At 39.3% G+C, this 26,241-nt stretch overlaps 2 protein-coding genes across 2 annotated transcripts; one reads left to right on the top strand and one right to left on the bottom strand.

The window, feature by feature from the left end:
• Positions 1-675: 675 nt before the first annotated feature.
• gnat2 (guanine nucleotide binding protein (G protein), alpha transducing activity polypeptide 2) lies at positions 676-6,918 on the top strand. Its single transcript, XM_063465466.1, has 9 exons — positions 676-993; positions 3,715-3,757; positions 4,162-4,303; positions 4,444-4,601; positions 4,716-4,844; positions 4,932-5,061; positions 5,152-5,305; positions 5,566-5,778; positions 6,095-6,918. The coding sequence occupies exons 1-8, from the start codon at positions 888-890 to the stop codon at positions 5,754-5,756; spliced, it is 1,053 nt and encodes a 350-aa protein (XP_063321536.1). The 5' UTR covers positions 676-887; the 3' UTR covers positions 5,757-5,778; positions 6,095-6,918.
• A 1,454-nt stretch (positions 6,919-8,372) lies between these two features.
• gnai3 (guanine nucleotide binding protein (G protein), alpha inhibiting activity polypeptide 3) lies at positions 8,373-26,233 on the bottom strand. The gene is made up of 9 exons (XM_063463399.1): positions 25,631-26,233; positions 16,929-16,971; positions 16,360-16,501; positions 16,119-16,276; positions 15,066-15,194; positions 12,799-12,928; positions 12,123-12,276; positions 11,548-11,757; positions 8,373-10,265 (listed from the first exon to the last, which is right to left on the bottom strand). The coding sequence occupies exons 1-8, from the start codon at positions 25,746-25,748 to the stop codon at positions 11,567-11,569; spliced, it is 1,065 nt and encodes a 354-aa protein (XP_063319469.1). The 5' UTR covers positions 25,749-26,233; the 3' UTR covers positions 8,373-10,265; positions 11,548-11,566.
• Between the last annotated feature and the right edge of the window lie 8 nt (positions 26,234-26,241).

The raw sequence follows: 26,241 nt of genomic DNA, 5'->3' as shown, positions 1-26,241 counted from the left end.
CATCGCAGCTCTTCTTCAGGGTATCCCGCAGGAACATTTCTCAGATTGTTTAAAGCGTGTCAGATCCCCTTTACACACACACAGATTATGTAACAAGGAACGTACGTTTTCACTGAGACCCCACTGAAGAGCATAGTGCAGTGACAGTTGCTGTATTTAGCAGGTACCACACCACCTGGGATTTAAACGTCTTAACTATAAGAAGTTTATAAGACTTTAATGCTCCCCCTCCCTGCTTCTTCCATGTGACCCAGAGTAAAGAGTCCAACAGGCAGGAAGGACTGCAAGGAGGAAAAGAAATACACATTTAACTACACATTTGTTTAAAAAAAAACATCACAGTAAAATCGTTGTCTACTCAGAGTATTTAAACATAGTTACCACATCAGTAAGTAGATATTACAGATACAACAGAATCTTGTATCTGAGATGAAATATATTACCCACTGCCATAATAACTCCATTGTTGTGGAATCAAGGTAATTTATTTATATAGTGAATTTTACCAATATGCACACAGTTGTTGCGTAGTATGTGAATGTGTTTATTTTCTCATTTTCTTTACATCATTCACCACTGCCCTCATTATACTAAATGGATTGACTGGCCAATCAGGAAGAGACACCTCGTAAGTCAGGCTTTAAGAGCAAGTAATTAAAGGGTGGATCTCTGCTTGCCAGAGCAACTGAATTCATTTGATCCTTGAGAGAGCCATATCTGATCAAGCAGGGCCCGGAAGCCTCAGACTCCTCCTTCCCAATCCCCTTCCGCTAGAAAATCGCCTTTCACAACGATTAGTTGTCGTACCCAGATTTTCCTGCAGCTGTTCACAGACAACCATCAAAATTTCCTTCCTTGAGGATCTTGAGTTTGAGGAGGAAGAAAGTATGGGTGCAGGAGCCAGCGCCGAGGACAAAAAGTCCAAGGAGTTGGAAAAACAACTCCAAGAAGATGCTGATAAGGAGTCTAAAACGGTCAAGCTATTACTGCTTGGTAAGTGACCTCCCGAATAGAGTTGTGCTGTGCATCCTAGACTACAGGAGAGGAGAAGTGCTCAGACCAACAGGGTTTACCTGTTTTCATGGAGGATTCAGTAAAAAGTAATTTTTAACTTTCCATCTTTGGCTGCAAAGGTTTTGGTTTGCAGAGCAGATCCAAAGTGTTAAACAGATGCACAGAAAAAATGTTTCTTTTAGTTTCAGACTGACTGGTGTGTGAAAGATAATGAATGTAACGTTACAAAAACACCTTAAAATGGAGAAATTAATTTACCTGCAGTCATCAGGTACAGATAAATGTCTTGATGAAGTGTTGCATAGGAGCCATGTGATGGTGTTAAACTGCTTATTGCATATACTATATACTATATATATATATATATATATATATATAAACTCTTAGTTTATTAAAAGATGCGAGGACTGTTAGAGCTGTTTCATTGGCATGAGGTCAGGGGAGGCGAGAGATTAGAGAGATAAGAAAGCAGATTGAACTTTTATACCCACAGGTCTGTGATGAAGGCCATTTTGGAAATTGCAAGTTCCATAACTGAAAAGTAGAGCAAAAGCAAAAGCTTAGACTAATGTTCGCCTTTCTTTACCACCTGCTTATGCTTATTATATCATGTTTAAAATACATTAGTCACAAAAAATGGCAGAATTTCACATTTATCGAAAAGATCTTCAAAAAGAAAAAAGGAAATCTGTAAATACATATGCATGGAATTTAAAATAACATGTTGCATTTAGAAATCTACTGGTGAAAAGAACTAATAATCATCTGACTTTTACTTAAAAATGACTCTTCACTTCTGATGGAAGGACATTGGTGCTTAAAAGATCACAGCCTTTGGTCTAAATGAATCACAGCCTGGCAGTGATATGTCAATCCTATTAACTAACCAGTTTAGTGCAGATCCACTTGGTGAGATCTTTGTTGACTTGCAGCTGGCACAAAATGTATAAAATGTGTTCTGTTCTGAGAAATCAGCAAAAATAACTGACAAACTTTTATGCTTTTACAGGGGGAACCTAAGCTGTTCATTTGTACAAATTAGTCTTGAAAGTGGTTTGTTTTTTTTCCTGACAACAATTTTTTTAAATTGTAATATCATTTGCGATTGAAAAGCTAGTCAGCGACTTAATATAGACTTGCAAGTGATTTACAGAGATTTTGCTTCTTCTGCTGCACATGGATCAGATTGTAAGGGCAGGTAAGAAGAGAGCCGTCACGTGGTCTCAGGGGGATATTGTGAAAACAGAAAAAAAAAGACCACAGAGGATCCCACACTCTGTTTTTATTACAACTCCACAGGCTTGCAGCTGATTTCAGTAGCGAGCAACTTGTTTGCTAAATTGTGAAAGTAACAGCTGAAGCATTTTAGATGTCTCAATGAACTTTTTTTCAGTCCGTAAGTAATAAAACTGCCTGACAACAAATTTTGTGATGATTCTGCCATCAAGGAAGTAAACAAAAAATACACAAGCAAAAACGTAACTTAAAAAACAAACAAAAAAAAAACCCTCAGTAACAACAAAATATAGGCCTTGAGTGTAAAATTTTCCAAACAGTTTTGCATATTAGAAATGGCTGTGATTTCACTGTTGATATTCTATATTTTCGTGGATTTGTATTTTCTTAAAACCCCCCAAAAAAACCAACAAACAACAAACTACCTCTTCAAACGCCAAATTCATGCCACTGCAGGGCCTGCAGGCGCAATTGCAAGGGCGCATGAGCTGCAGAGAGATCAGGGAATATCTCAGTGCATCCTGGGAGCTAACAAAAATGTATCTTAAGGTCAGTACCTTGTTACAAATTAGCAAAACAATGACTTCCTTGCTAATAACTTTCTTATGGTGGTAAAAAAAATAAGAAAAAAAGAAAAAAGAAAAAACAAACAAAGAAAAAAAATTAAAACAAAAAACAACTTCCGTCCTTTAGAGCCGCATGTGTAAAGGTTTTAAATGCTCAGCACTAAGTCTGTCCACGGCTTAAGTGATGTGGCTCAAGTGGGAGCAAGACGGTCAGCTTTGGGTGCCCTGTGACGCATAAACTCCTTCTGGCCTAACTTAGCTTACAGTGTTGGAGGGAGCCTGATCTGCAGGGAGGCTTTTCTGCAGTCAATTTTACATAAATGCACGCCACTCATTATGTATGCATGCATGTACTTACTGCAACTTGCTGTCATTTTAGCTGGTTTCAGTGTTTTTATGTCAGACGTCCAACATTTGGTGATGTCTGCCGACAAAAGCTCAGTGCTAATCATTAGTGGGTGAGATTCAAAATAATAATAATACTAATACTAATACTAATAATAATAATAATAATAATAATAAATAAATAAATAAGGGAGAATTTTTTTATAGTTTAGCACGGGGGAAAAACTCCTATGAGAGCTGTGGCGTTCCTGCTTCTGTTATCTAAGCTTTGGCTAGTTCGGTGTCCTGTGTTAAAACAAAAAAGCTTTGCAAGAAACTGAGAGTCAGAACACATCAGAGATGTATCAATGCACATTAAAATCCATCTCCTCCACTTTGCATCTCTCATCCTACTTCTATTGCATTTTCTTCACTTATATATCAGTGCATCTGGCATTCTTAAGCAATATATTTACATTTAGTGTTTTTATCTGCCCACTGTCTTGTGTTTGCAAAGTAAAATATCTTCATGGTATGAAATTTAGGATGTTAACCTTTGTTCTCTTTTCCACAGGTGCTGGTGAGTCGGGGAAGAGCACCATCGTTAAACAAATGAAGTAAGCGTTAAAATAAGTGCTGATAATAGCTTTGAGTCATTCACTGTCACAGGTAGACAATGGGAGTTTGGAGTTTTTCGGGAGTTTTTATTAATCCCATCAGTCAGGAATACGACCATTTGGCTAAAGCTCTTCAATCTCTGTCTGTTTCATTTGCAGTGAAGCCCTTTACGAAAGCTTAACAAGGCAAACATCCGCTTACTAATTTGTCACCACTTCTTTTGTGCACTTGGTTAAACTTTGGCAGTGAAACCAAAGTGAGATCACTAAGACACCACAAGGTGGCACCCTCTCCCTCTCGGCTGTTTTCTTTCTGCCCATCAGCTCAGTTAAAGTAGTTATTGTTGAGAAAGCTTTTTCCTGAGTTAAAACACTTCTGCCCCCACTCTTCTACTCGCTTGCAGGATTTTGCATCAAGGTGGTTACACAAAAGAGGAACAACTGGAGTTCAGAGCGATCATCTATGGCAACATCCTGCAATCTGCTCTGGCTATCATCAGAGGCATGGAGATGCTTGGCATTGATTTTGGCGCATCGTCTGGACAGGTCTCAAGTTACACTTAAGAGATAAAAACCAGACATGATAAACTTGTTGAGTTCTCACTGACATTAAATCTTGCACTATAAATAGTCCAAGCACTTTGTCCATGCTGATGGAGTTTTATTCTGTGTGCACAAAACCACAGGAGGATTCACAGAAGCTGCAAAACTTGTCAGACTCTATCGAGGAAGGCACAATGCCTCCTGAGCTGGCTGATGTTATCCAGAAGTTGTGGAAAGACTCTGGAGTGCAGGCCGCCTTTGACAGAGCTGCTGAGTACCAGCTCAATGACTCTGCTGGCTAGTGAGTCGATGTCATACGTGTAAATCTAAAGAGTCAGCTCATGCAGACTTTATGAATACAGATGATTTCATATACCAAGACTGACTGCTGTACTGTTTGTTCTGGAATCATTAGCTACCTCAATGAAATGGACAGAATCTGCAAGGCAGACTACATGCCCACTGAGCAGGATGTGCTGCGATCTCGAGTCAAAACAACTGGTATCATTGAAGAGCAGTTCTCCTGCAAAGAGCTGCACTTCAGGTGAGTCACTGGGAAACTGGCTAAAGCTTAAATCTCTGCGGTTCACAGGTACTTAGTGAGTGTGTTCTGACTTTCTGTGGTGAACAGGATGTTTGATGTGGGTGGCCAGAGGTCAGAGAGAAAGAAGTGGATCCATTGTTTCGAAGGTGTGACTTGCATCATCTTTTGCGGAGCTCTCAGTGCATACGACATGGTGCTCGTAGAGGACGATGAAGTGGTGAGTCAAGGAGTCTTAGTCCTAAGTCCTAAGTGACCACAAAGAAACTTGTCAGTGAGTAACTCTCAGTGTTCACTCTAACTTTTATAGAACCGTATGCACGAGTCCCTCCATCTGTTCAACAGTATCTGCAACCACAGATTCTTTGCACTGACCTCCATCGTGCTTTTCCTCAACAAGAAGGATCTCTTTGAAGAGAAGATCAAGAAAGTCCACTTGAGCATCTGCTTCCCAGACTACGACGGTAAGATCGCGTGCTTTGGATTTCAGTTATACCTGTGGCATGTGGCAGGCTTGAAGAAGGAGAATTTAGCAGTAGGCCACATCTGTCAGGCATAGAGTGAGATGGAAACCAGACTGGTACATGGCACTAGAACACAAATAGCAATAAAGATGGAAAATTAACTTATAACGTAAGCCGCGATGCAAATACGTCACCTGTCACGTCATATAACACAAGTAATTATTCTGAACCTTCTCCCCTGATCAATTGCTTTCTTTTAGGCCCCAACACATACGACGATGCCAGCAACTACATCAAGTCGCAGTTCCTGGAGCTGAACATGAAGAAGGGTGTGAAAGAAATCTACTCTCACTTGACTTGTGCCACAGACACAAAAAACGTGGAAATTGTGTTCAACGCTGTGACAGACATCATCATCAAAGAAAACCTTAAGGATTGCGGTCTCTTCTAAGCAGCTGCAGAGTGGAAAGAAGGTACGTCGCGAGCACGCCACATCGCTCCCAGAGCCTGTGTCAGTGAAGACTAATAGAGTCAAGATCAGATCCCAGCTTTATCAACTTAATCTCATCATGTCTGGCCATCCTGCATTGCCAAGCAACGGCATGAGAAATAATCAGTTTGGACCAATTGAGGCTGTTGAGGATGAGGAAGATAATCAGAAGCAAAAAGCAGTTCCTTAGTGGCTTGATATGATCAGTTTCACATTCCAGAAAAGGCTGACAGTAAAATATTTCATGTATGATTTATGAGAATTAGTTCAGCATGTTTATCACTTTCTCCACTTTGCAGAAATTCCTCTCCTACCTTAACCCCTCATATATTGGCATTAACTAAGGAGCGCAAAAGATGGAGCACAAGGGATCCTCAGATTGTTGTGTTTACACCATCGCTTCCATGCCAAGACACGACCCTTGACTGATCCTAGCACCTCATCATCTCCAACAGTTACACACCCCTGCAACACAGTGCATGTCCAGCTGGGTTGAAGCAAGTATCAAGCACCCATATCAACATCGTGGACATACAGCTTTCTACAAGACTCTTTCATTTTTCTAAACTACGCTATTTTTCTCACACCAAAAGCTGAAAGTTTGAAGGTAAGAACAGGAAATAGTTGCTGATTCCATCCTTTGACTTGTGTGTCATGAGTTTTATTTACTATTAAAGCCAAGCTCTGTAAAATAAACTAAATAAAATAAAACAATAACTCTGGGATTTATAAATATTTTGAATAGCAACATCTCAATTTTATTTTATTTTATTTTATTTTATTTTTGAGTACAGTAGTCTCTGTGGTCTTGATAATTAAACTGTGTAAGTTGCTGAGCAAATATCCCATTCCCAGTCCAAAAAAATGTACATGTATCTACATAGTGTTGATGTATTCATTTCGCTTAACATTTTAATGTGATGAATAATTTTCAGGACATCAAACATGGTAGAGAAACTTTGTACATAAGAGTAGATAATGCATTATATTTTGAAAGATAATCTATGACAGAGGGAAACACTAGAGGGACGATGCTTTATTATAAAAAAGGGATTGAAAAATCTACAGAGTTTGTCCTTTCTTATGAAATGTAGAGGCATGAAATAAAGACGCATTAACTTCACCTTTGTGTCCGTGTCTTCGTTGCAGAACCACACTGTCACTACAGTATATTGAATTAGCGAAACAGGCATGCTGACACTGACAGACCACCTCGGGCTGTTACTTGTAGGGACAATGCTGCTGTTATATAATTTCCCTAATCCAGTCAAAGGGGAAATGGCAGCGTAAGGAAGTTCATTAACAATAACCCTATTGAGAGAGCAAAACAAATTAAAGCGGTAATTAATCTGCTGGGTGAGATTCGCTCTAAGATTGTGCAGGGACGGATACACGAGGCATGACAGCAAGCAAGGGCAAAACACAGTGTAAACAATATCTGGAGCTTAAAAGAGGAGCTATGGTTTGACTTGAGTGAGCGGGATTGCTTCCTTTTTTGTCTCTCCATGATATATTAGCATTTCCAAATCAATGGAGAGTATGATTCTGTTCAAACAGCCGGAGAATGCCAACAGATTGTTACAGATAAATATCTCATTATTACCTCCCTATGAAATTAAAAGGTTTTGTCAAAAGTTATTTTTTTTAACAGAGCAAGGGATTTTCAACATGGCATTTCTAAACATGATAGTTTTCTTTAGAAAGCATAAATTAGGTCTATTTTCACACAATAACACAATTATTTTAGAAAAATAATACCAGGTTTAATATTATTAGCCTGTAAAATCAAGTTAAAACTGAAGATTATTGTCCAGTTTATACACAATATAAAAACTTCAGCAAGAGTTTTTGCTGTCACTTTGGAAAACATCATGGAAAACAAAAGAAATCAGCTTAGACTTGAGAAAAAGAATTGTTGATGTTCACAAAGCAGGAGATGGACATGCAAAGTTATTGCAGAGTTTCCAAGTGTCGAGAATCATGAAGAAATTCAGAGAGTGGCACCCAAAACAGAACAAGCCTGGCAGAGGTAGGAAGCAAAAGATTTCAAAGACTCTGGAAAGAAAACTAGTGAGGAATGTGTCTAAAGACCCCAGAACAACTGCCAACACACTCATGAATGATTTAGTCAAGTTGGGAATTGTAGTCTCAGCTAAGACAATCACTAGAGATCTGCACAGGAATGCACTGCATGTGAGGCTTGTAAGGCTGCAGACCAAAAACAATTCTACTTCTGCAGAAGAGACACTTTCAAGTAAGACTGTAGCATGCTAAGAACAACCTAGAGAAAGATTATAATTAAGACTCTGGTAGTTTTTGGTTTGTGTGAAATAATTTAGTTTCTGTGTGCAAAGTAAAATAATAAACATCTGCAGCTGTATTGGAAACTGTGTTAAAAATTCCTTGCTCTGTTTAACATCACTTGGGAAATACGTATAAAAAATATTTTCATGGGGGGGGGGGCTGCTAATAATTCTGTCCTCATCTGTATGTCATTGTCACTAAAGATCAAAGTGATGTTCAATTATAAAGCAAAAAAATAAATAATTTAACTATTAAAACACACGAGTGAGTCATCGCAAAGCCTTCTTAAAAAATATAACTGATTCTCAATTTTCTTTAAAGATTAACAGCTCTGGCTGGAACAAATGAGGCTGAGTGCTGTAGGAAGTAAATGTAAGTGGAGAGATGGACCAGCACGTTGTTGGCTTTAGTCTGATGTTACCTGCTGACATCATGAAGTTTTAGAATGTCACAACCTATATCCTGCAAACTGAACACAAAAAATTGCACATTTTGGCTCAAAGAGTCTTTTCCTGTGTGCTGTCATGTTGACTCGTAGCTTGCATCTCATTTGAGTTTATTTCATGGTTTTACTCTCAAGCAGAGACAGCAGAGAAAGACAATTTGAGCTGTTTTGTGTGTGCAGCAGCTGGAACACACTGACCCTCAGCTCCAAACATACAGATGTGTCGCCGAAGTCTAAAAATACTGCTTCCAACCTGAATGACCTCAGTCTCTGCTCTGTTTCGGTGAGAATATGACTATATGGTTTACAGTGGATAGCATCTGGTTAGTGTTGCCTGTTATTTTGTTTTAAACCAGAGGAACATTCAGACAGCTTTGAGCTATGAGGTTAAAACAGGGCCAGTACAACTGCTCAGATTTCAAGTGAGCTATACGTCCATCAGACACCTGCCTAACAATATACAGCTCTGACACACTGGACATAAGACGTCTGCAGATGTATTGTGGTGTCCTTTGGGTCCTGTAGACTGCAGGGTGGGTCCTTTTTGAATCAGGCTTATTGTTGTGAACTTCAAAGACGTTTGGAGGCTCAAAGGATAATTTAGGTGGTGCATGCTGGAGGGAGGCTACTTCCTTGATCCTTGGTCTGCAGCACTGTTTTTAGGTAGGCGATACATGTTGACATAGCATCTATAAGAATCCCAGGATCCAAGGTTTTACCAGAAAATGTCATCACTTTACCTTCAGTGGTTTTAATCATGTGGCCAATCAGTAATAACCTTTGATGAACTTTGCTTTTGGGACCAGGCTGTGCAGGACTGTGCTTTACTGCAGAATATACAGCAGCAGTCTTCCTAAGTATTCAGTCCTCATGTACTGTTTGCATCTAAATGCCTGCATCAAACTATTATCCCAGTTTCACAGTTTAGTTTTTATATTTCTTTACTAGTATTCACAAGACGGTACATCGACCTTTTAAAGACTACATAATATTTATATTGCAAGATCAATGAAAAAAACAACAACAGTACATCAAAATCAAATCCCTTCACACACTGATTTCAATAAAGATGTTCAGTACAATGTGTTCATGTTAAAATAAAACAAACAAACAAACAAAAAACACCTATGCAGATACGGATGTGGCTACTGAGTTCCTTAGACTTCAGCTAACTAATCCCTGACCCAACTGCTTATATTTTATGCTTGACATCAAACTAATCACAAAAAACTTTGTACTATACATAAAATATGTCATTCATGCATCCCCCCAAAAATGGAAATTCTCCATAACTAAAAGTAAAAATTAAAAATAAAATACAACAGATGCAAATATTTAGTAACGTAATGTGCCACAGCTAAGACAAAACGCAACACGATGGTGAACAGAATAAACATTTTAGCCATAAAAACTGTGAAATGATTTGATGGATCTGATGAACAGGCAGTCAGTTTTGGTCCTTGTGCAGATGACAGCAAAACAATAAACCCGCCTGAGTGATGCAAAGATCTTAAATATGACAGGGATCATTTCACACGCTTTGCCCACTTTCATCCTCTCAGAGCACACCACATCTTAAAATTCTATTAAGACAAAAGTGATAACAGTTGCAAGTCCCAAAGTTAACGCAGTTTAGGTCCTGCGGCGTAGTCCTTAGTGACGCCTACTTTTGAATTTTCCCTCTGCAGAAAAGATCCCAGAAGTCCTGATTGTTCTGAAACCTGCAGGGAAATGCAAAGCTATCATTAATAGTTCAGTCTGGAACATTATAGTAAAAATAGGATTGTTGTTCTATCAGCAGTCATTTATATTAGGCAGTATGGCTCTGTTCTGGGACCTCCCTGCTGGTATAAATAAAAACATGGAAAGCACATGGTCAAAAAGAGAGAGCAGCAACAGCAAGCCAGAACAGTTCGAGCATCAGTGACAACAGACATGACATTTATTCAGACAGAAATGGCACGAATAGCACTAAATGTAGGAGGTAGGTTTGCAAAGCGGCTTGCAGAGGCAACAGTAACTGTATACTGGTAGAAGCAGCCTGCCAGAACTAGCATGCTCAAGGCTACAGAACACAGCATGTTTAACTACAAATACCCTAAACCTACTGTAACCTGAGTGGAAAGTTAAATTTGAAGAGTCCTAATGCATGAATTAAAGTTAAAACCTTTAAATAATAATAATAATATATACATATATATATATATATACACATATATATATATATATATATATATATATATATATATATATATAATATATATATATATATATATATATATATATATATATATATGTGTATATATATATATATATATATATATATACACATATATATATATATATATATATATATATATATATATATATATATATATATATATATATATGTATATATATATATATATACACACACACAATATGTATATATATATACACAATAAAGGGTTATCATCAAAATAATGTAATTTAAATGAACATTCATAAGATGCTTGTAACAGGCAGGGGTTTGACCCCTGGTTCCTCCAAACTGCTTTACATCCACAAGCAGACTGAAGGATCCACTGGAGGAAGATGCTGGACCTTGAATTTACTGACTGCATTTGCATTTGCAGCTCACTTGCACCCAGTGCATCCATCATCATCCATCATCTATGTGAGTGGGTGCATGATAGATGGATATTACCACCAGCATTTTTTTCACATATAAAAACTGTATTGATATAAGGCGTCGGTCTACAAGATCAGTTTTTAAATTGTCTGCTGTGCTCATCTGGAAGGAAACTTATCCAGGTCATGAAGTACAAAGCATGGAAAAGTGAACCGCAAACCTATCCCAGCACAGAATTTTCGAGGTTCTGTATGTTATACCTATGGATGCACTTAGGAATACACCAATCTCAGCCCATCCAAATGTACCAGGAGGATACATATAATCAATAAAGTTACCTCAAATCTTCAAATGATTATCTTCATATTCAAGCATTAATTCAGCATGCTGACCTGAAAGGCAGCCGTAGCTTCAGTAGAGCCCAATCTCCGTCAGGTTGATCTTGATGATGACATCAGTTACTGCGTCAAACACAAACTCCACATTCTTGGTGTCTGTCGCACATGTACGGTGTGTGTAGATATCCTTGATGTCCTTTCGTTTATTCAAGTCTTCGAACTGGCACTGGATATAATCTGCTGCCTCTTTGTATGTGCTCTCACCTACAGTGAAAGACAATAAATTGTCTAAGAAACTTCCCCTTAACGATCTCCGGATCACCTAATTATACCTGCTTTTCTTTGTAGAGAACATGTTTTGTCATACACAGACTGTCTGATTAGGAACAGTTTAGTTCAATTATGCACTTATTTAAAAGAGTATAGCATATCCAAAGCTTATTTAAGACAACCCACAGCTTAAAACTTTATATATATATATTTATATAGAGACAGAGCATGTTAAACAGTCCCAGCTCGGATGCTGCAAATACATAAAATACAATAAAAATACAATAAATATTTCCTCAAAACATTAAAGCTTACACCATATAAGACCTTCCATAAACTAATGTACAAGTTTGTCTCACCAGTGTACTCGGGGTAGCAGATAGTAAGGGGACTTCTGGTGATCTTCTCTTCAAACAAGTCTTTCTTATTGAGGAAAAGGATGATGGAGGTGCGGGTGAACCACTTGTTGTTGCAGATGGAGTCGAAAAGCTTCATGCTCTCATGCATCCGGTTCTGAGGAAAGAGCAGATGTGACAGTTACCCTAATTGGCATTTCTTGCAGAGGACATCTTGACCTGACACAAACTGAATACCATCAAGCTGCTTTGCTTTTAGGGTCCCGTCGAGCGCTGAGAAACCCGACTGGCACAGTGCCGGTTAGTGCCAGCTGGCGTCCACCCCTTGCTTGTTATGTTGACCTGAACCAACGGCTCTGTGTGAGTCATGAACAAAATGTACCACATGTACAAACAGCAGTGAAGTAGGCCAACAATAGCGTACTTTACTGTGCTTGCAGAAAGTGCAGCCAATCGCTGACACAGACAAACCACAGAATCTAGTTCACTGTCACACTGTGTCGGCTTACCTGTACATTTTATGCAAGCAGAGCCATTATTAGTGTGGTTAGCTATCTTTCCCTTTCCTTCTATCATAAGATATGTAAAAAAGGCCAACAGTGTGCCAACAAGAAAACCCTATGTTTTATGATTTATAAAGTGGACCAGAATCGGAGTGTACGGTTCACAGTGCACTTACCATTTCCTCATCCTCAGCCAAGACGAGGTCATAGTCACTGAGGGCCACACAGAAAATGATTGCAGTGACTCCCTCAAAACAATGGATCCACTTCTTTCTCTCTGAGCGCTGACCTCCAACATCAAACATCCTGCGTACACATGCGCAAACACAGATTCAGTTACTGCATAAACATTCTCTTTCATGCTCATATTAGAGTTGTGATGTCTTTCTATGTGTTTTCTACAAGGATGTGCACCAACACACACACACATGGGGCACGCTGATGTCTGCACTCTCACATCTCATGTCTGTGCCTCTCCCTCCACCTGAGTCCCTGAGAGGCAAGCCGAATCTATACTACGATTTTCAGCTGAAGCCGAAATGAAATTAGAGAGCACCGCATTTTTCAACACCAATCGAGTGATTACACATTTTTAGATCCTGAGCATTTTTATGGGATTACAAATGAAGGGAGGCCAGGAAGGCTATTACACTAAATGTTTTACCAATATTTATAAGTACAGGAGCTATATAATGTAATAATGTGAAAGGACTGAAGCGATGTAATTCCATTAACAGCCACAAAGGTGGGTCATCTTGAGCTCAACAGCAGCAGCATTTGTGAGTTATGTAAGAGGAACAAAAACCAGGTCTATGATTTTGTGAAAACAGCATCCTCCAAGCAATTTTATTTTTCAATCGTGTTTTATCAGCATTTTACTTTTGAGCATTTTCGATGCTGTGACTACAAAGACGTTTCATTCCCAGGTGAGGCCTGTTCTCTCATTATTCTATAACAAATTAAGCACATAAAAGATGTGTAATTGAATCCAAGTGTTGAACTCGGATTTGATAGCTGTTCCCTGGAACTCTCAATATGTCGATGCAAATGAAAGAGGCCATCGTTAGGCTAAAAACAACAACAACAAAGAAGCAAGTCACTTACCCCGCTTTGCTGTATGCTCTCCCTATCTAATCTAGTCCTATCTAATGAATAATCCAAAGAATAATCTAATTAAAAAATAATACAAAGCTACTAGAGACATAGTAAAAACTATGAGAATGGTCAAATCCGGGTGGTGGTTTAGTTCAGTTGGATGAGCAGGCAACTATATGCTGAATGGCTGAAAGGAGTCGGCCAGGGTTTGAGTCCAACCTGTGGCCCTTTGCTGCATGTCTCCCGCTCTCTTTCCAGTCAGTCTTCACTGTATCTGTCTAATAAAGCCAGTAAAAAGCCTATATATATATATACATATATATATACACATATATATATATACACATATGTGTGTGTGTGTGTGTAGGGTATATTCCTCAACAAACTTATTGTGCTCATTTCCTGTCTTTATGCTTGTCTTATTTGTTCTGTAAAGTGTCCTTGAGTGTTTTGAAAGGCGCTTTTAAATAAAATGTATTATTATTATTATTATTGTTGTTGTTGTTGTTGTTGTTGTTGTTATACAGATATAGGATCAAAGCAAGCCTTTTTATTTGTAAAAAAAAAAAGGAACGGACTGGCCAGCTCAGCGACACCAAAAGACCTCAAACAGGTCACAACTGAAGTGCACAATGACAGAGTTATTTCCATGGTAAAAAAAAAACCCCAAAAACATTTGGCAACATCTAAACAGGTCAGCAACACTTTTAACGAGCTAGCTGTCAAGGTCTACAATCGAGAGACACCTTTAAGAATGGAAAAACAGAGGGTTTACAACAAGGTGCAAACCACTGGTTACACTCAAGAATATGAAGGGCAGAACAGACTTTGCCGGCAAACAAATTCTGGACAGATGAAAACAGGATCAACTTGTCCCAGAATGATGGGAAGAAAAAAGTATGGAGAGAAACATAAAACATCCTCTGTCAAACAGAGTGGAGGCAGTGTTATGGCATGGGCATGTACGGGTGCCGCTGGAACAGGCCCACTAGTGTTTACTGATGATGTGATTGTTGATTGAAATAGCAGGATGAATTGCGAAGTGTACAGGGCACTACTCTCTTTAATTAACACAAATACTTTTTGTGTTATGTAACTGTTTCACACAGGGAAGTTTTTTTGCACTCGACCATTACAATTTACATAAAAAACATAAACAAGAAAAGCCTAAAAATAGTCATTATTTCCTGAAGTAGAATCAGCTCTCTGTGTTGGGAACTGCTCTGTTGAGTCTACAATGAAGACATCTAGGTAAATGTTTATAAATATAGTAAACCAGTGTAGACAAGAGCTGCTCAATAAGTCGCCCAAAGGAGGCCCTTTGTGAGCAATATGAAGCTGTACTAACTTGAAGTTGAGTTCTTTGAACGTGAAGTGAGTTTCAACGATCCCGGTGGTCTTCACACGTGTGCGCAAAACATCCTGCTGAGTTGGGATGTAGTCTGGCTGGCAGATTCTCTCCATTTCGTTCAGGTAGCTGAGGGACAGAAAAAAAGTAGTATGGATTCAGCAGGGTGTAAAATACATTTTTAGACTTTCCACAACAGAATCTGCTGAATACTCTGCTGAAAATCTGTACATACATATGATATGTTTGTTTGTTTGTTTTCTTTTATTGACATAGCCAAAATGATAGTTTAATGCAGAGTAACAAATGTTTGGTCATGTGGAGATCATCCTGCATGCACACATCTGAGGACGCCACAAAATGATACTAAATATGGGCTCATATTTTCGTGGATGATAAACACTGGCTCCTTTTGGGTTGAGTATAAACAGTCTAACTCTACAGGCTCTTCTTTTCTCATAGTGTGGACACAGAGTCATGACAGCCCGCCTGTTTTGACAACAAAGAGAGTGTGTCCTTCACGCTAAGCTACGCTACTTTTTCTTTTCAGGACGAGTGTAATATAAACGCTACAGATGCACAAAAGAACCTTGAGCTTTATCCTCGTCTGATCGGTAATTAAAGTCTAAGCTATATTTAGCTCAAACTTCTCTGTTCGTGTTTTCCCTTCCCATCAGGTGTTCTCATTCTGAGTTTCACTTTAATAACAAACTGTTTTGCCCAAATGCCTTTAAGCGGAGGGCTGCAATTTCCATTTGCCTGTTTCTCCTTCGTTTCTCGTCCTGTTTCAGGAATGCAGTCCGTTGTGCAACAAGCTGACACAGGACTTCGATGAACAAGACACATCTTGCCTTTCTGCGTTTCAAACATGAAGCAGGAGAGCAGCTTTTAGTGTCTTTTACTGTCACACTCCAGGTGACGAAGAAAACACGATGATAAAACTTTTCTTGAGGAACCGATTTATATTGACTGTGTTATGACTGCAGTCGTCTGTGTGTCAGCTCATCTAATATCATCCTTTGTTGGCGTGTATGTGGAAAAGTGAGTGCTCACTATGCAGCCGAGTCGTTGAGCTGGTACTCTCGAGATCGATCGAAGCAGGCCTGAACTCCAGCATCGCTCCACAGCCTCTGGATCACGCTGGTCAGCTCTGCGGACATCACTCCTTCGTCTGCTGAACCCGCCAGGGCAAACAGCTGGCGAGCGTCATCCTGGCAACACGAATAACTGCTCACATCGTAAAATTCTCATTTTGAAAGTCATCTTTTATGTCGACCGAGTGCAGTTAGCTTACCGCTCGCGCCTCATCTCCGAAATCTATCTTCAACTGGCCCATTGCCCTGATGATGGCCATGATGGACTGGATGGTGTTGCTGTACACGACCACTTTGTACTGCTTGCACTCCTCTTCTGAGTAGCCATCTTCATGAATGATCCTGACACAGACACAAAATCCAAACAGGATTTTAGAGCTCGTGTAAATATTTGACAGTGTTAACAATGTGGCCTTAATGAATGTGGGGCAAATTACACATTTGGAAAGTTTAATGCTTGTACTGTCATTAATGCTGGAATTTGAGCTTGACTGAGCATACAGCATGGCTAATGTGGGAACTGGGGGGCTCTATTCAGGCCCTGCCAGGCTACAACTGGCCTCTGAAGCCATTGTTTAAAATGTTATTCACAAAGGCCCTGAGTGGAGCGAAATGAGGCTCCAGATCTGCTTTCCCATAAAAATGTGCTGCAGCTATACGAGGAGCTGGGACTGTCTTTCACCAATGTAGAAAAATAATAAATAAATAAAATAAATAAATAAAGGTTTCTTCCAGGAAGAAGGCGTTTGATACACAAGTTGTAACTTACTTCATCTGTTTAACTATTGTGCTTTTCCCAGATTCTCCAGCACCTGAAAAAAATGGACAGTATTTACTGAAGGCAAACAAATAAATACATACATGAAAGCTACTACAGAATGTCTTACAGTCTAGTCCCCTGTCACATGGATCACACCAGCTTTTCATAACAGCTGAACTTAATCCCATCTCATTTAATCATACATCCCACAGTGTGTGGCATGTTTGCACAAAAAACCACCAGGAAAAAAGCTTCTTTGTGATGAATTTCAGAAACCAAACTGGACCCTGGGGGGAGTGCAAACAGTCATGTAGTATTCACTTACTCGAAATCAACTGGCTGCACCACTCAGCAGTTTCTCAGCGTGAGCACATTCAATTTTCCTTCATCACCGGAAATATACAGTCACCAACGTCATGTAGAGGAATGAGACACTAACTGCTTACTGCAAACCGTAATAGCCCAGATAACAGTGTAGGAGCACAGTGAGTCGTTCGATGAGCTGGTGCACTTGATTCAAAATAGTGGGAATCTGCGACAAACAATGAACTGATGGCAGTGGTGATGTCAAAGCCGCACTAAGCTTCCATTATAATAAATGATACTGTAATGATGATGAGTAGGGAGGGATTTCACATGAGCAATCATTATAGTATTTCTACAATAATCACCCAAACAGGAAACAGTTGTCATGCTTCTGGCTGAGACTGTGTTTTTCCACTGGAGAGACAGTCCCAGATATCACGCTGGTCTGGGCGTTTGAGAGCAGTTAGGCTATAAAAATACAGAATATGAATCAAACAGGATGTCAGCAAGTTGACCCCCCCCCCACCTCCTCCAATAACAAACATAAACTTGTTTTCTGGCTCAAATCCAATGTTGCAGTATGAGAGAGGATGATCCTTTTCTCTTTTTTATATTAGATAGATAGATAGATAGATAGATAGATAGATAGATAGATAGATAGATAGATAGATAGATAGATAGATAGATAGATAGACGAACATTATTCAGTCACCTAGATCCACCTTTCCCTGCTTTTTACAGGTGACTGCACCTGTTCTTACACATGTTGTGTGTGAGCGGGCCTGACAAAAGACACGTAAGGTGCATACAATAATATTTTATTCAAAACAACTTCATGTGTTACCATAAGTGTTGAGAAAGCTTCCCAATAAGCGTTGCACAGAATATAACAAAGATGAGGGCACGCCAGTGAGAGAGTGAGAGAGTGAGAGAGAGGGAGGGGGGGGGGAAGCCAACAGGGAAAATATTGTCATCGTCATCTGAGCTCTGTAGTCACTTCACAAAATGTTACATTAACGTAAAAAAAAAGAAAAGAAAAGCAAAAAGATTATTGTAAATGTAACTAAATGGTGACCAGTGACTTCAGCGATAATCTAAATATTTTCTGACCGATTTTATGTTGAATGATTAATCAGATAAGTTCCAGCACTACAATAACTTTATGTCAGGGTACCTGAGTCGTTGACCCAGTGTTTTCAGCTTTGGACCTTTTGCCATTGTTTAATTTCCCTATGCCAGTTTCCTCTTTTATTGTATATAGTCTCTTGTTTGTGTGTATTGCGTTTAGTTCTAGTTCCTCTGTGTCATTAGTTAGATTTATTTCAGTCATGTTCTCACCTGTTTTCAATCCTCATTATCCTGTCTATTTAAACCCTGTGTTTCTCTCAGTTCCTTGTCTCGTTGTTGTCAACTCCTCGTGTGTGTTCCCAGTTCGTGCAGTCATTTATGTTCAATTCATCCAACCTTATAATAAATCCAAAGGTCCTGCATTTGGGTTCTCTTTGTCCATTCTCCACACACCTGAACGTGACACTTTATGCCATTCTTTAATATGTTATCCCATAATTTTAACAACATTATTCAGAGTGAAAAGGCCGCAGAAATCTTTTCTCTTCTTGCTTTTCATGCTTGGCCCACATCTCTGCTGTACAGCAGACTTTATGGTGAGATAACAAAAATAAAAATAGCTTATACTGTCTCTGCTGAATATTAAAGGAATACTAGACATTTACTCAGGAAAGGAGACACATTTATGATTCATGTCTTAAGTTAAAAGAACAAATAAATTACGACCTTAATAAGTTAAAAGAATAACCAGCCTTAAACGTTTAGGCATTAACATTTTATCTAGCATATAATATAAACAAAAAATGAATAAAAAATGTGGAAACAAAGCAAGAAACATGTCATTTTTACCGATCAGGACACGGTGGGTTAAAGAGTCTCATATTTACCATAGAGAATTGATTTTAATCTCCTATAATGCTGCAGAGTAGAATATATTTTCAAAGATATCAAACAATTCCTTCCTTATCCTTCAAAAGTGTCAAAAGTAATAGTTGTGTTTGTTATTTGAGGTGACTAGAGTATAATCCAGGTCTTAGTTCTATAGATGAAGCCTGGAAACACACTTTCTTATGGGCGTGCACACTGATCCCATGTGGGACACAGCTGTTTTCATTCATCCCATATTTGTGGTCCTCAGTTGATGTTCATTTGTCGGCTACAATGATACGCTTAATACTGTTTCTTAAGTCTTGAAATTATACTTGTGGTCAAGCTGAGCTGCTAAAGTTCAACCCGAGGATTAGAATGGGGAAGAAAGGTGACTTTGAATGTGGCATGGTTGTTGATGGCAGATGGGCTGGTCTGAGTTTTCAGAAATTGCTGATCTGCTGGGATTTTCTTAAGGAAAAGGATTTATAAAGAATCCTAGAGCAAATATCCAATAAGCGGCATTTCTCTTGGTGAAAGTGGAGAAGAGCATCCATGAATGTACAGCAGCAGAAGAGCACACCAAGTGCCACTCCTGTCAGCTAAGAACAGCAAATTAAGACTACAGTTATACAGAATTATACTTGGACATTATACAGATGTGCACCGGGGGGCTGGGGACCCCACCAGTGAATAGATCTTATTATACTTTTTTTTGGAGTCAGGAGAATGCTTATATAGTTGGTGCATTGTAATGTACTGATGTTGCAATCAAAACCAACTGAAAAGGGTGCAGATGTCCATTAGGAACAAAGGTGATGCTTGCCACTAGGGAAGGAAGGCAACTGCTTAGGGTCCCAGGCAAGTAGGGGTGGGTAGGTGTATGGGTGGTAACTTTTAAACTACAGCAGTGGCAATGTGCCGAGCTTTGACAGTCGGAGAGATCAGACCTCCCTAAGGGAACCCCACCTGACTCCAGCAAAGAAACAAAGAAAAAAAACAATGACAGTATTTATAACATAATGGAAGTTCCGGTTGGAGGAGTCAACTGTGATTTGCTCCGAGGACTCTAGTAGACTCCAGAAGCTTCTATTTCATCCTCTGATACTGAGATTCATGCCACTTGGATGCTAGCAGACCCCTGCATACTGTAAATGATTACACTACTGTAAGTCCAGGATTATACCATCTGCTATAGATTTTGGATAATGTATTTGCATTTGGTGCTCTTTGTAGTACAGGCAGACAAGGCACCAAATGGAATGCATCCACAAGGAGCATCACACTGACCCTCTGATGACGCAATTTATGTTACATTTATTTAACCCAAGCACAGTCTCTCATACTCATAGATGCAGAAAGTATAACACTTGCATAAATGTGACTGTCTGCAGTAACAATGCTGGCCTCTGAGTTAAACTGTCAACATGATTGATTATGGTGACTTTGGTCCTCCTAACTGATCAATACATACTGAAGTCCCTGCCCTCATGCTACCTGCAGACACAGCTGAAGTTTAATTAAACAGGCCTGAATGAATGTGCCAACATTAAACCTTAGATCTAATTTCCATAAACACCTTGCCATCATGTACATTCAATTCAGTTTTATTCCATTTAATTTTATCTTTATCGCACCAATTCACAACAATAGTCACCTCAAGGCACTTTATATTGTAAGGTAAAGACTGTACAATAATAAAGATAAACCCAAACAATCAAACGACCCCTTTAAGCAAGCACTCGGCGACAGCGGGAAGGAAAGACTCTCTTTTATTGGCATATATTTTGCCAAATATTTTATTATATTGGTATCAGAGGCTTTATTTGCTTTATGCAACTGCAACAATGATCAGAAACCACAGGATGAAAACATTTCAAGTGCTGGAATTTGAAATATGGGCGACTGCTTTCTTCCTTAACGTCCTAGGACCTGGCGTCCACATGTGTGGACATCACATTTTGGGTTATTTAGACCAAAATACTCAATTTTGCTCTACAAGGGCCTGATATCCACTTGCGAGGACATTATACCGCTACTGTTCTATCAAAATTTTAAACTAATATCCTCATTTGTGGCTCTCATTTTTCTTAGAAACAAAAATTAGGTAAAAAAAAAAAAATCTGGTAATTGTTTGTTTTTACATTCATCGGGTCCCAATCAGCCCAAATATCAAAGAGAAATTAAAAATGCATGCAATGGAAGAGTTCGGGTCTCAGGAGGTTAAAACACCCAGGAAGCTACATTGTCTTAACACAATGAATCCCCCAAAATGAGACACATTCCCATTGCCAGTCAGGAATCTACAGCAGATGAAGTTTGTCAAGGAGGCTCAGAATAGAGTATCGTGTTCAGATGGATGGCCAGCAAGAATAAAATCCATGAATTCTTTGGTTAAGCTGTCAGCAGCCAGAGAGATTTACGCTCATCGGGCTCATCAGACAGAGGGGAGAGGACAAAGTGTGTTGATCCCACTTCTCAGTTCTGTCAGCAACCAGTTCTCTCATTCATGGCATTTTTGGCTGATTGTCAAGCATGGCCTGCTGCCAATTTAAAAACCAACTTTACACAGGGAGCCAGAAACACAGGCAGGAATCAGACTCCAAACCAAGCCTCATTTAACAACAATCTGAAATGCAGATTTTTTTTAAATTTTTTTATGAATCATTGTTTGTGGTCAAATAGGAGACTGTTCATTGGATGGGTTAGCTGGCTCTAAAGTTTTGTGGTTTTGAATAAAGCACAGCAGCTGAAGTCCTCTTTGTTCTTCCCATGAACTCTCCTCTTCCCGTACAGACAGGGAGTGAAGGGCACTGCCTGGAAAAATCTCTGAGGTCAAAATTTGACAATAAATCTTTCCATACAATAAGAGTTTTGCCTGAATTTAGTATTATAGCGCAACATTTTTCCACCTGAAGTCAATCCTCGTATATCTGCTGGTAGGATTTGTGTGTATCCAAAACCCACATATGTGACTTCATGTGGAATCTATTTTTAACCTAGCAGCTTTATTTTTTTCCCGAGCAACAGCCGTGCTGTAGTCTATTAACCTAACAGTGGAGAAAAAATAAAAGGTAACCTAACACTTGTGGGCAGTAATGGCTCAAAAAATTACAGTAAGTAGAATTACTGGCAGAGTTTAGTTCTGTCTTGTCTTTTAAATCAAGGTACAAAAAATCATTGCAGACACAAAGGACAGCGCACTGATGGAAAAGCTGCCTCATTGTGAGAAAAATGCCTCTATCCAGAATGTGACCCAGAACACAAACAAGGGGGGAAAAAGCAGGAAATCAGATAGAGAAGCATGAAAATCATCTCAGTCTTGATCAGCAACCGCAAATGTTCACACAGTGCAGTTCCTGTTAGTGGAAAATATTCATGTTAAGTGAGGTTAAGTGGGTGGTGCCTAAAAAAACAAAACATTATTTCAGGGGATTAAGTTACACTTTGTCTCTCCAAAAAAAATCACAGATAATATCTTTACCTTTGATTATCTTTCTGATTCACCACCACAGTTACAGTAATTGACAAATTCATTTGTTCCTTTGAACGGTCAAAGCTGAATCATGAATAAACACTTTCTACAGTTTTATGAGGAGATTTTCCACCATCATTAAAAACTGTGTAATTTACGAACAGCGCTATGTTCTGGCATCCTGCTGCGTGACGAAATTAACACTCACTGGCCACTTTGCTCTTTAACAAAAATATCTAATCAGCTGATCACATGGCAAGAAGTCAATGCATTTAGGCACACAGATATGATCAAGATGACCTGCTGACACTCAAACTGCGAATCAGGATAGAGAAGAAAGGTTGTTTAAGTGACTCTAAACGTCATGCATGGTTGTTGGTGCCAGACTGGCTGGTCTGAGTGTTTCAGAAACTGCCGATCTACTGGGATTTTCCTTCATGATGATCTCTAGGGTTTACAGAGAATTGCCCAAAAAAGAGAAAATATCCAGTGAGTGGCAGCTCTCTGGGCTAAAATGCCTTGTTGATACAAAAGGTCAGAGGAGAAAGATCAGACTGTTTAGAGCTGATAAGAAAAGCAACTCAAAAGTAACTCAAATAATCACTGGATACAATCAAGGTATGCAGAAGAGCACGTTTGGATACACAACATGTTGTACCTTGAAGCAGATGGACTACAGCAGCATAACACTAATGCGGGTGCCCTTCCTGTCAGCTAAGAACAGGAACTTGAGGCTACGAGTCATACGACCTCACCAAAATTGCACAATAAAAGTTTGGAAAAATGATGATGAGTCTTAATTTGTGCTGCAACATTCAGACAGTAAGGTCAGAATTTGACACACTTTTTTTCAGCATACTTTGGGCGCCCTATCAGCTGAGCATTGTTTAAACGTGACAGCCTTCCTGACTACAGTGGCTGACTCTATCCATGCCATTATGACCACGGTGTACAAATCTTCTGATTGTTCATTCCAGCAGAATAATGCCCCAGGTCATTTCACAAAGCTCAAATCATCTCAAAGTGGTTCCTTGAACATAACGATGATCACTGCACTCAAATGGCCTCCACAGTCTGCGGATCTCAATCCAACAGAGCACCTTTGGGACATGGAGGAACGGAAGATTTACATCATGAACGTGCAGCCGACAAATCTGCAGCAACTAACTGTATGATGCTGTCATGTCAATGTGAACCAAAATCCCTGTGGAATGTGTTTTTAGCACCTTGTTGAATCTGTGGCATGAAGAATTAAAACAGGAGATTATACCTGCTACTAGCAAAGTGTACCTAAAGAAGGGTATGTCTTTGTGATATATACAGCTTTTCTTTTTCAATTCATGTTGAAAAGAAAACATTCTTTGAAAGGCTGTTGTGTTGTAAGATTTTTTCATTTTCTGATAAGCTATTACTTCGAGGCCTCCAGAGTGCGTTGGCTAAAGCTGCTCTAAGTGATATTGTTACGTGAATAAAACTGTGTGTTAGACAGCGGTCTCATATAGTGACAAACAACATCTTCCAGCTCGCTCCTTTAGTTTTACGACCCATAACTCTTCTTCTGCTTTGGTTTACGCCCATTCCTAAATCTCCGTATCATATTCTTGTGATCATCTTCACATATAGTTCATTATATTGAAATGACAGAGATTAGCATTCAGTATGAGTGTGAACAGCAAAGTTAATATGTTGCTCATCTGGGAGCGTTTATGATATGATATTGTCTATTATACTAATACTTTAGGCAAGGTCAAACACAGTAAAGGATGTTTAATTGGTTGGTTCACTTTCTGCACTGATAAGTCTTTTTTTTTTTTTTTTTAAATAACAGATGGCACAAAAAATATCACAGAGTCGTCTCTCTGCTCAGTTTAGAAACAAAATACCACAAATCTGGGCAGGCCCAGATCAACAGACTATAAAATTTTAATGGAGCTTTTTGATTTTGATGTTCTCCTTCTTTTTCCAGAATGGAAAACAAAAGAATCTACCCTGTTGTCTCAAGTTTAGGCAAGTCCGATGGTATTTATATGAATATTTTAACAGACATCATATTCAATTACAGGATTTTTTCTCTGTTCTTACACATTTACACCATGAAATACATCCACAGGCACAGAGAATAAAAACACTAAGCCTTGTTAGACTGGGCTAATTTAATACCCCACACCCACAATGACAGTGTAACAATACAGCATACAGTTATAGCATGCTGAAATATGCACACTGTGAAGATAAGGCCTGACTTTTTGTGTGGTCGGCAGGATCCTCTGCCTGAAATTCACTACAGCAGCAAACTGCTTTGGCTAAAGACAAAACGATTCTAAAAGAAGTTAAATTACTACATTTAGAAATGACTAAGGTGAAGAACACTAAAAATATGCAGACCTTAAATAATGAGTGGATTAATTGATTGGGTTGCTCATTCATTTAACTGCATATGCAGGCATATCAGTCTTGGTGTGGCTGCAGGCTGTATGCGCAGATTACCAGTGCAGCACAGCTCATCACAGGTGGACACTTTTATCCATGAACTTGTGATAATGTCAAGCTCAGCTCTTTCAGAAGCTCCAATGCAATTCATTTTAAATGCACTTGTTCTCAAGTACCAGAACAGACTGACCCCAGACCAGCACTGATGTAAAACACACCCGAGGCAAGTGACAACACTTGTCAGCTCCTCTGGGCAAGTACTCCCAATTTCGGCAATACAACACAGATAGAAAACCAGTGAGGTGGCTAAGGACTTGCATTTGCCCTCTCACCACCAACATCTGGTTTACTTCTGAAGGAAGAGGAGAAGCGATGAGCCGCAGCTGCTTAAAGCTGACAGAAGGAGGGGGAGGGAGGAGTGTTTGGAGTCAACCTAAAACCTAAAACGATCCCACACTAAAGAAGTGAATATTAAAAGTGGACTTCTCATACAGTCATGTGATGACACAACATCTGCTGTACATAAAAAAGAGAGAGAGAGAGAGACTGTAAATAAAGTTCATACCGAGTAAAAGTAGTTTCACTTCTTTGGAAGATTTGTCTCTGTCTTCTCGCAGGTTTTTATCAATCATTTTACTCCTCTCCACCGCAGCTTTGTCCTCGGCGCTGATCGTGCACCCCATTTTTCCTGCCTTCAAACTAATTCTTAGGTGACGGACTGTGGTTTCAGCAGCTCATAAGTTGAAAACACCTTCCAACGAGCTCTGGGCTCGGCGTGAGCTGAAGTTCCCCAACGCAGGGCGAAGCCGAGAGAGAGAGGGGGGGAAAGGCGTTGGCACAGGAGCCTCAGTCCAACTAAACCCACAGTCTGATGCTGCTGAGCTCGCACAGCTCCAGCCCATTCACTACCAGGAGACTATCAAATATCACTTTTCAAATCATAAAATACTTTAATCCAATTTATCGACACTTACGGCTAAAATCATATAAATAAAAAGAAAGAAAGTAACTAAGAAAACTGTGTAAAAATCAGGAGCCTAATCCAGCGTTTCCGGTGAAAAATTCTCAATAAAAACTACCAAATGTTCTTTTTCGCTCCCCCAAAAAAGTGACTGCCGCGCAGCGGAGAGTCCAACCAGCTGATCCAGCTGCGGACCGAGAATACCCTGCTGAAAA

The sequence above is a fragment of the Pelmatolapia mariae genome, linkage group LG20 (assembly GCF_036321145.2).
Source record: "Pelmatolapia mariae isolate MD_Pm_ZW linkage group LG20, Pm_UMD_F_2, whole genome shotgun sequence".
Taxonomy (NCBI): Eukaryota; Metazoa; Chordata; class Actinopteri; order Cichliformes; family Cichlidae; genus Pelmatolapia; species Pelmatolapia mariae.
This window is presented reverse-complemented; position numbering and strand designations above follow the sequence as displayed.